Source organism: Pleuronectes platessa, chromosome 10 (assembly GCF_947347685.1).
Source record: "Pleuronectes platessa chromosome 10, fPlePla1.1, whole genome shotgun sequence".
NCBI lineage: Eukaryota > Metazoa > Chordata > Actinopteri > Pleuronectiformes > Pleuronectidae > Pleuronectes > Pleuronectes platessa.
Window position 1 is genome coordinate 1585032 of NC_070635.1, and position 11133 is coordinate 1596164.

An 11133-nucleotide genomic window follows, 5' to 3' on the forward strand; every position below is an offset into this window, starting at 1 on the left:
AGGACAGTGAGGACAGTGAGGACAGTGAGGACAGAGAGGACAGAGTGGACAGTGAGGACAGTGAGGACAGAGTGGACAGTGAGGACAGAGTGGACAGTGTGGACAGTGAGGACAGAGTGGACAGTGAGGACAGTGAGGACAGTGAGGACAGAGTGGACAGTGAGGACAGTGAGGACAGTGAGGACAGTGAGAACAGTGAGGACAGTGAGGACAGTGAGGACAGAGTGGACAGTGAGGACAGTGAGGACAGAGTGGACAGTGAGGACAGAGTGGACAGTGTGGACAGTGAGGATAGTGTGGACAGTGAGGACAGAGTGGACAGTGAGGACAGTGTGGTCAGTGAGGACAGTGAGGACAGTGAGGACAGAGTGGACAGTGAGGACAGTGAGGACAGTGAGGACAGTGAGAACAGTGAGGACAGTGAGGACAGTGAGGACAGAGTGGACAGTGAGGACAGTGAGGACAGAGTGGACAGTGAGGACAGAGTGGACAGTGTGGACAGTGAGGATAGTGTGGACAGTGAGGACAGAGTGGACAGTGAGGACAGTGAGGACAGTGAGGACAGTGAGAACAGTGAGGACAGTGAGGACAGTGAGGACAGTAAGGACAGAGTGGACAGTGAGGACAGAGTGGACAGTGAGGACAGTGAGGACAGAGTGGACAGTGAGGATGTGGCCTCACACTCACCTTTTCATAATTTCCCAGACATTACACAGGGAATTACATGTTGTGTTGACTAGATTAAAACTGATCTGAGGTCAGATAAGAACCTGTAAACATGCAGAGTGAGGACGTGGGCGCTGAAGGTTCTGATCTTTACTCTTCCACTGTGGGTTGGGTGGAATTCTTCTTTTTCCACAAACCACTTGAGGATAATTTATACAAATTGATATATGCTTTGTTAAATAATAATAAATCCCTTTAACCTGAGGTGTTAGCAGAGCTCACGTGTGCAAATCAAATGAAAGCAAGTGGAAAACAAGATAACGCTGCAATATTCAGTGATTTCATGTTAAACACTGATACAAGATGAGGAATGTATTTTCAGAGCCTGGTTTTTGTTTAGTTGTCTCAATATCACAGTGATAAAGCAACATGGTGTAAAATTCAATAAAACAAACAGAGATTAGGCTTTGATTCATTTATTTAGAGAGTGACACAGGAGCCTCAGAGGGTTTTTATAACATCTCGTTACACAGAGACAAGCTTTGTCAGTCAAACACCATCAGAATGATTTATCTTGAAGATTTATCCTGAAGGATATTGGATGGATTGAAATCTGGATGAGAACTTGACACTATCAGAAGGATTTAAAGTATTTGTTTTGGTGATTATCTGTGTTTCTTTCGGTAGTTCCCCCAAAAATGTCATTAATCATTAATATCTGAAGGAAAAATCAGAGTACGGCACAAAAAAGAAGAATTTTATCTAAGAACCAGAAGTTGTTTTATTTTCTTAGAAGAAATAAACGCTCAGAAAGTTATTATCAAATTCAGCCTCAAAGAACCACCTGTGATAAGGATTATCTCCTCTAGAATGAAACATCTGTTCATGAACATGTATTTTCAATCAAGTCATTGATTTATTTTATGATCTTTATGAACTTGATCTTATTATTATCATAATAACTCTGATGACGAGGATCGACTTACCTTAACAAACCAGAACCAACACTTAACTTAACAAAATAACTCATGAAGCCTTTTCACTGAGAGGAAATGAAGGTTTGCTCCTTTATTCCAGATGATGGTTGTTATACAAGTTAAATGAAAACTGAACATTCATATGTAAAATAAACTCAATATCTTTTCATTATTTACACACGTGTTTAGTAATTGACTTGGAAAACACTCACACATTCTTTCCTCAGATTTAAACATATTCTTTAAAGAATGGTTAGAAATTCAGATCCAGTTCAGGGTTTGTCTTAAACTCAAGTAAAACTGGAACATCACTCAAACCAGTTTCCCACCAGGGCAGTCCCAGTCTGATCTGGAACCAGCTCTTTGTGTTTCCACCTGCATCAAACACTCTGTGTCTTACATGCACTTTGCTCTTGTGATCTGTGGTCACATGGGGGTAGAGCGGGTCGTCCTCTCACCTGGAGGTCGCCAGTTTGATCCCAGTCTGCTGGCCGAAGTGCCCTCGGGCAAGACACTGAGCCCTGAACTGCCCCTGAGGGCTGAGAGGTGAGATAGAGAGATGGAGAGATGTGCTGTGTGAATGTGTGTGAAACCAACACAGAGGATTTACCATTCATTCAGATGATCCACTCTCTGAAGCCCATCACTGTGGATAATAGAGTCAGAGCCGAATGAATCAGCAGCAGGAAACTAACCTGACAACAGATGATAACATCCTGGTGTTGTGTTGGTGGCTGCCACTGGAGGGGGAGTGGCTTTTAAATACCACTTTAATCCGCCCCCCCCGTGGCTTTCTGTCCAATGGGAGCAGAGGATTGCGGACGGAGGACAGACAGAGCCATATAACAGATTGAGACATGCAGAGGTAATCCAACAGGGTTCAAATCTCTGCACACACACGTGACCATCGGGGGTTATTCCTCCTCTGTTGTCTTGCAGCCGGGCGTCGAGGCCACTTTCCATCTCACACTGAAAGACAAAGTCTCACAACGGGCTCACGGCTCGGAGATTAAGTGGTTATGTAAGAGAATGTTTCCCTCTCCTGCCAATTCCCAGACAATAGCATCGTTTCAGAGGAAGATCCCCCGAGAGATTGTTTCTAAGATGATTGGATTTGGCTTTTGAACCCGTCTGATGACAATCCCAGAACGTTTTACACAAAGGCATTGCAAACACACCATGCAGGCTGGTTTTAAATATATGCATTTAATAACATCAAGTGAAAAAAGCATTCATTTATGAACAAGATAGCGAGTAACAAACAAACGTGTCAGAGCTTCCTCTCGTCCTGGCTCCATGAAGCGTCGCTTTGTGCATAGTGCATCTGACACAATGAAGTTTATACACAACAACAGTGTCGTATCCGAGTGACACTAATCCCCACAACTAGATAAAACGATAGAATAAACCCTGCGCGCACACAAACGCCCTTGACCTAAATATCTACAAGATAACGGTGAGCATTCTCTGTCCGTGGTGAGAATGTTACTGAGGCACATGTTTTTCGGTCTGTTGTGTGGGTGTGTAAATAAAAAAAAGTGAACACTTGCATGTCAAAACAAATCGTCTGATTGATGAACTTGTTACCTCCGCCAAGAAAGTTGTGTGTTCTTCAGAGTTTTGCGGGTTTTTTTTAGGATTACACAAAAAGTACCTGACAGATTTACACAAAACTTAGTAGAGAGAGAGAGAGTCAGGAAAGAACTCATCTAAGTTTGGTGCAGATCTGTTCCCTGGATTTCTCTGAGAATAATTTATGGATCCTACTGAACTATCGTTTGTAATTTGGTGCAGATCCAAAATAAAAATCCAGATCAAGTGAAGTTAAGTGTGTTTTCAACCGGGGGGGGGGGGGGGGGGGGGGGTCCTTGGCAGAGGTCCATGCAGTTGACTGAGTGACTTTCTAGCTTTAAGCATGAAATGGAAACATTTCTACGAGTATCATGGTTTTTAATAACTAATCTTTACATAATCATTTAAATCAAGCTGTAAATCAAACATAATGCGAAGCTTGAACATTTTTCCAAAATGCGCCACAAACTTGAGAATCCAGAATGATTTGTCGACTCTATGTGTTTACTGCAGGTATCAAAAGCTTTAGAGTCACATGTTGAAAGTTAAAGTCTCAGAACCGATGCTGAACAGTGAAAATAGCAACTCGGGTCAAAAGGGCAAAATGTTCACTTGACTTGTGGACGAAAAAACAAACAAGCACCAGATGTGTTTAAATAACTCAGAGACGTTAGTTTCATGTGTCGAACTCAAAGTCTCTTGGTTTTATCCCCAAATCTGTGAAGTTAAAAGAGAATTACATGCTGCATAAAGAGAGAGAGAGAGAGAGAGAGTGAGAGAGAGAGAGAGAGACCTGTCAAATCAGAGGTTGCTCAGCCGCCATGACACCGCTCTGCTCCACAGTCTGTTCACATCACTCCACTCCAGCATCATGAGATATTCATCAGTTAGATAACACAGCCAAGTGGGCGCTGAGATGTTCTGCTCTTAAATTAGAAGCTGGACAAACTGGCACTGATGAGCCGTGGAACAGAGGTCTCTGTGTCTGAGGGTCCCAGCGGGGGGGGGGGTGCACGAAGCAAAGACCTGACACACACTGTGAAGACCCCTCTGACCTCTGCTTTGGCTTTAAATTAGCTTCATGGTAAACCTGCCACCTTCACCTCCCTCCCCTCCTCCGCCCATGGAGGACCGAGGAACAAAGTCGATATTTGCGTTGTGTTTGATCTGCCCTTTGCTCTGGCTCCAGAAGAACATGAAGACGAAGCAAATGGCCACGGAGCTGAGGAACGACAGGAAGCCCATGGTGGTGGCGATGATCAGCGTCTTGGCGTCGAACGGGTACGGCTTCGCCATCTGGGCCGAGGAGTTGGCAGCTTGCGGATTGGAAGGCTCCGCCCAGCCCTCCTCTGAGAAGAAAGGGATGGTTCGGTTCCGGGGGAGGCCCTTCACGTAGAGGCCCACGGTCAGGCTGTCGTTCCCGGCCGCGTTGCCGGCCAGGCACTGGTACGTACCACTGTCCTGTACTTGGGCAAAACGCACTTCTAGCGTGCCGTTGGGCAAAACTCTGATCCTTCCTGTTGCAGAAACCAAATTCTTGTGGGAGGAGATCCAGGTGATGGATGGGAACGGATCCCCGTCAGCTTTGCAGGAGAACAGAACCGTGGTGCCCTCCTCCACCCGGGCCTCCTGCGGCCGGCGGTCCATGATGCGAGCCGGTCGGCAGGTGAACAGCCGCGGGAGCTCCTTCTCCGAGAAGTCTCTGAATTCACGCTGCCTCACCGAGTCCGGGGAGGAACAAGTGGGCTGATGTCCGTCAAAGTTCAAGCGTAACCTGCGACGGACCACCCACAGAAGGCGGCAGTCACATGCTAGAGGATTCCCATCCAACCGCAGCACCTGAAGGTTCCCCACGGAGTGGAAGACACTCTCCTCCAAGCTGCTGAGCTGATTGGACGTCACGTTGAGCATGCGGAAGTAGGCCAGGCCCCTGAAGGCCCCGGGGTCGATCCGTATCAGGCTCCCTCCTGCTAGGTGGAGCTCCTGGAGTCTCAGAAGGTCCCCGAGCAGATTCCCTTGGATAGCCGTGATGGGGTTGTAGGACAGGTCCAGGTAGCGCAGGTAGACCAGGTGACGGAGCGCTGAGTAAGGAACAGCGCTGACGTTGCAGCTGCTGATGACGAGCGAGGTCAAATTCAGACCAATCAGGCTGTTGCTAGCTATCGAGTCCAGGGCCGGCCAGTTAGCGATCAGGAGGCTGCGCAGGCGGTGGAGGCGTCGGAAGGCGTTGTTGGGGAGTGTGGTGATGGTCAGACGCAGCATCCGAAGACGTGTCAGGCTCTGGAGCTGCGACAGCGCCTCCGTGGGCAGAGACGTCAGGTTGCTGCGATCTATGTTGAGCTCCTGCAGATTCTGGAGACCAACGAACGCCCTCTGCGAGATGAACACTAAGTCGTTCTCTCCGGCCTCCAGCGTTTGCAGGCTCATCATTTCTCTGAAGGTATAGTCCAGGAAGACCAGAATCTCATTCTGGCTTAAGTCTAGAAGGCGCAGGCCGGACAGGCCGGAGAACACCCCGACCGGGAGGATCTTCAGTCGGTTGTTCTTAATCCGCAGCGTCCTGAGACTCTGCAGACTCTGGAAAGCCTCTACCTCAATCATGGAGATTATGTTATCGCTGAGGTCCAACTCTTGAAGTTGCAGGAGGCCAGAGAACTGGCGCCGTCCCACCGTCTTAATCTTATTGTGGGAGATGTCCAAACGCCTGGCGTCACCGGAAAAACCCTCTGGCACCGAAATCAAATGTTTGCCGGAGCAGATCACTTCTCTGGCGTCGGGTCGACACACACAGCGGGACGGACACACTCCTGCAGCTCCGCCCAGTCCCAACTGGAGCAGGACGCTCCACGCCCCCCATCGGACCACTGACTCCACAAACATCTTACCCCCTGCCTGCAAACACACAACACAAGTTCAGATGTTTTCACATGAAATGAATTCATTTTGAAATCAGTATTAAAGTGTAAAAGCTTTTTCAACCCCGTTGAAACATTTGTTTGTTTGTTTGTTTGTTTGTAAGCAGGATGATGCAAGAACTACTGAACTGATTTCCATTTCCCTTTATGGAGGGGACCCATAATCAGGCCAGTGTGAGTGTGTGTAGTTTGGTGCACATCTAAATGACTAGTGGACCTCGGTGGAGTTATGAGCTCGTTACCGTTTCAGTCTCGATGTGCAGATTTTCATAACCAGTGGAGGTCAAGTTGGAATCCGACTCGAGGTAAGTCCTGTGTTTGGATCAAGTTCCCTCAGTAACTTGCCCCTTTAGGATTTCCTGGACAGAGAGAGAAACACAAGTTTATTACAGTTGTGCCTTAAACAATCTACCATGTTCTTTGTCTGTTAGTTTGCAAGATTAAAACCAAAATCACTTTCTTTCCCACAGAATAATTAGAGGTCTGATGAGAGAGTTTAAAATGACAGATAATATTATCCATCACCCCTCAGATTGTTGCTCCAGCTTCAAGTGGACAAATTAAAAGACAAAACAAATACATGTTATTGACAGACTGTGCCGTCCTGTGTGTGTGTGTGTGTGTGAATAATTCATCTTACAGCAGCTGGTCTCAGAGAGAACAACGGACACACAGAGACACGACAAGTACAAAACTCTGGAACAAAAGCTTTTCAGCCTTTCCTGACATTTGTCTCTAATGTCCCACACTCATCTCCCGATGTGTTTGGTTCCTGGATGTGAGGGATAACCCAGCAGAAAGTGCACATGCTGTAAATCAGAGTGAGTCCAGTGTGAAGCAGATGTCGCGGCTGATAAGAGCGAGTGACATCTCTGTGCCGCAGACGACCAAATCCCTACTTAACTGATTATCAAAGAGCACATCTCACTTTTGACTCGGGACATTTTATCCCCCAAAGACTGGAAAAGAACCATTAATAGAACTTAATACTCTTTGAAGTGTCCACATATGGTCTGTCCTACCCGCAAAGAACAGAGAGATATAAGTATTAGTGCGTCCAGCCCCATGTGTGGAGCCTCTGACGGAACAGATGAGGCCTCGGTCAGAGGAAAGCTCTGCCCTCTGGGACGGGCATCTGGATTTAGGCTGAGCAGCTGCATAGATTCTCTCAAAAATATGAATTGGTTTAAAATAAGAAAACACGTCTGAAACATTAAAGTTTACTAAGCAAAAACACTTCAAATCTAAAGTTAAAGAAAAGTGCCACATGCGGCAGGTAGTGAAGACAAATGTGTGATTTCAGGCTCCTCACTGTAAATCACAGCTATTTATTATCATTTATATTATTATGGGTCATTCAACTAAAGTTCAGTTAAATTTATGTAACATTCTGTTTCCATAAATTCCAAAAGAATCCATATATTTAGGTAATGAGATGGATTTAATATTTTAACTTTGGATCTTTGTTCCAAGGTGAGAAGCTCGTGTCCAACAACGTGATCACTCACCTCAGATCTCTGGCACGAGCACAGAGCACATTCTGAATTAGAGAAGTGACTCATCTGAAGGGAGGACCGGACAGGTTTCAAAAGACTTTAGAAATTATCTTCCAGACGCATAATGCTTTGGATTGATATCCTGAAATAAGATAATAAGAAATACAAATATAACGGCTTAAAAATAGTCCTCCAGGTGGATCAACAAATTATCTTTCTTGAAGTCTGAAGAAGTCCAAGGAGTCTCATCTGCAAGAGTCCGTTCTATAAACCACCACAGCCACAGTACGAGCAGCAGAAGTAACATGAAACAAAACAAAATCCACAACGACCTCGTCCCAGAGCTGCACAGGCGACAAAAAGACCAAAACACAACTGTAAAGTTTCCTCTTCAACCCACACGAGTCCGATCCGGCTGCTCACTCACCATCGGACCCTTCGGACTCGCTGCAGCTTCGCCTCTGAGCTGTTGACGATCCCAGAGCTGCACAGTCTTTGTCTGGACCTGCTCCTCGTGCAAACAGCTCTTATAACCCAACGGCCGGAAGCGCTGACTCACAACCCCACAGTTGTTTCTCTCTCAGACAACAACAGACACACACCAACACTGACCTCCTGCAGGTTGGAACTCACTAACAAATGAACACCCAGATGTTTCCTTCATCACAGCTACAACAAACCTATCTGCAAAACACTTTAATTACACTATTAATTCTTATATCACTGCTTTTGTGTATTCAATTTGTTGCACAGCCAGGGACCCGTGCAAAACAGACGATCCAAAAAGTACAATGTTAACAAATACAATATAAAAGAGTCACAAGGTCTCAGTTCAAAGGACAAATGAGCTTTTAAATGTGTTTGTCCTGCATTAAAGAAGAGAGAATCAGGACGAGGCCCTGAACTCTATTTCCAAACCAACACATAAAAGTCAGAGTCCAATAGACTCTTGAATAAAAACAATCAAATGTGAAAAAGCTGCAAAGATCTGTTGAATCTTCAAACTTTAAAACTCATCAGTGTTTGTGTCTCATCTGTGTGTAACACATGAGGGGGATTCACAACTTAAAAGTGTAGACCCCCCCCCCCCCCCCAGGGGCCAACGTGTGAGAGACGGAGTCCGGCAGGTGTGCTGTATCGCAGAGAGGGTGGTGGGGGGGGGGGGTGATCTGCTGAGCCCTTCCAGCCAATCAGGGATCAGCCTCTCTCATCCTTCTGCAACTCTGCACACATCATAAAGCTGCAGGTCGTCCAGAGGTCGCGACCCCGGAGTCACGGCCCGGACTGACCCCGTCCGTCAAATCAGAATGTGAAGGAATAAATGCGTTTGTAATTTGGAGCTGAATTTCACACCCGGCGTGAGGGCCTGGTCACATGGGTGTCGCGTTGCAGTGTTAATCACGCTAACTATTTTCTATTACACGCGGCCGCTTGTCGTTTCTATTAATGACGTTTCAAATGAGAGCGGGCGACGGTCACCGGAGGAGCCGCTAAGGCCGGGGGTTTAAATCCCTGGAGCTCCGAACTAAAAACAACTTGATGAACAGAAAAACATTCTACAAATCTGAGGTGGATCCATATCAAGTGTTAAACCTCCTCGTGGTGCTTATACGATGTTTAATAATTATATAGATACATATTAGACATTTACTATATTGTTATAGATGACAATTATAATAATGCAGTAATTATTGATATTGTTTTTTTGACCTGCGATACCATCACTAAGAAATTCCTCGTTATTGTGTGTATATCTTAATTGATAGAAACATATATAAATGCATATTACACAGTAATTTATTCTTTCCGACTTTGATCACGTTCATACATATTTTAAAACCATATAAATCTCAACCTGTACATTTGTGAAACTCAAAGAAACACCAAGAGCAAGAGGCTGTAATTAAGTTGCAGAGACATGAACTGTATGATTAGTATTTGTATACTTTGTAATAATGTGTCGCTGGTTATTGTTATTATAATAATAAATAAAATGAAGTTTCCCAAAGTTGCTTTATAACTTTACGAAAAGGAGAATAGAAAAAAAAAAACTGACAGAAAATAATCTTAGAAAGCTGAGGATTTAAAAAAGTAATCGGGGAAAAGCTTCTGTAAACAGGTTTAAAAGATTAATTCAATATGTATGATTGTAATTTTCTATATACATATATATATATATATATATTTTTAAACTATGGTTTTGTTGTAATGGTTTTAGGAAATGCTTTTTAACCTTATTCAGCCAAGTATGAAGAAATTAAACGATTTCCAACATCTTTTTTTTGTTTTGTTTTCCTCAATCAACGTCCTGATTCCTTTGATCCTCTCGGTTTAATTCCTTTAATAATGAGGAGGTTTGATTACTGACTCTCACCATCTGCTCGTGGATGTGTTCAGTGAAAGTCTGGACAAACACAGACTGACTGAACCAACATGAAGCTGATGTCTCTGAGTAAATAACAAAAACAAGTCGAGCCAGTTCCAGCTGTTTCCTCGTCAAACCACAAAGTGCTAACGACATCGCAGCCAATCGGATTTGACCTCTCCTCAGACGATCCTCTGGCAGGAATGTGTAATACTTCTAACAGACAAACAAACAAACTCATATCTCCTCCACGGCTGTTGTCCTGTCTCTCCCTGATATTAAATATCCAGACAGTTGTTGCTGCCATGTCCTAATTTCTTTTGCCATAGTTTTTCACAATGAAGCAAAGATACTTTTTCCACTTCTCATAATAATATGTGATCTCTAACCTGGTGGTTTGCTCCGCTGCTGCAGGTTGTAACTGTGTGCAGCGCTATTTTCAGCATGTCCATAAAGTTGTTACTGTCCACGCGGAGCTTTACAGTCGCTGTTGTAGTCGTGCAAGAGGCGTTCCTGGATCTGCCCTTAGCACCCATCCATTTTAAAGGGTTCTTTCATGATTCACACCACGTCCTCCCTCCAAGCCATATGGTATCACATGGTACCATCAGGCAAACAAACAAAACACAATCTCCGGCCTCACCTCTCTTCAGTTTCTCCTCATCTGTCGTCCCTCAACATTTCGGAATCCTTCGGCCAAAAGTGAGAACCTGTGACAGACGTGGTGATGCAGACTCCAGGTGGAAATATGAATCTCAACAGGTGAACGGCCGAGGACCACGGGCCACAGGATGCAGAGCATGAATCTCTCTGCCGGGGGTTTTCTGGAACTGGTCTGAAGGTTATTTTTAGTTTGTCCCAGTGAGAAAGACAAGAGCCCGGCGCAAATCCCCAATTAAAGCGGCTGGAACAGAACAACAATGCAGGGATCACAGAGGGTTGGTCTGTGCCTTTGCACTTTTGTGTAGTTTCTGTGTGTGTGTGTGGGTGTGAGTATGTTCCAATTGTTGAATGTGTGTTTGAATGGTTGGTGGAGTTGTGTGTCTGTGTGTGTGTTTTATGGGCTTCTGGCACCTGCTGCAGTGTGACGGCCCCGGAGACCTCCAGCATGCAAGCAGCAAAAATATTAAAAGGTTTCCTGG

The 11133-nt window shown here is 45.1% G+C and overlaps 1 protein-coding gene across 5 annotated transcripts; it reads right to left on the reverse strand.

Annotated features, from left to right (window-relative positions):
- Positions 1-3572: 3572 nt before the first annotated feature.
- Positions 3573-11133, reverse strand: lingo4b (leucine rich repeat and Ig domain containing 4b). 5 transcript variants are annotated; one of them, XM_053432655.1, is made up of 3 exons: positions 10381-11133; positions 6373-6489; positions 3573-6107 (listed from the first exon to the last, which is right to left on the reverse strand). In XM_053432655.1, exon 3 carries the CDS (start codon positions 6093-6095, stop codon positions 4284-4286), a length of 1812 nt encoding a protein of 603 aa, XP_053288630.1. In that variant the 5' UTR covers positions 6096-6107; positions 6373-6489; positions 10381-11133; the 3' UTR covers positions 3573-4283. The 5 variants fall into 5 exon arrangements, with proteins under 5 accessions (XP_053288630.1, XP_053288629.1, XP_053288625.1 ...); XM_053432654.1 differs by lacking the exon at positions 10381-11133 and adding an exon at positions 10001-10369; XM_053432650.1 differs by lacking the exon at positions 10381-11133 and adding an exon at positions 8054-8676.

What these genes read in the sequence shown, in the direction of transcription:
- lingo4b (XM_053432655.1), bottom strand. Translation starts at nt 6,095, where the DNA reads ATGTTTGTGGAGTCAGTGGTCCGATGGGGGGCGTGGAGCGTCCTGCTC.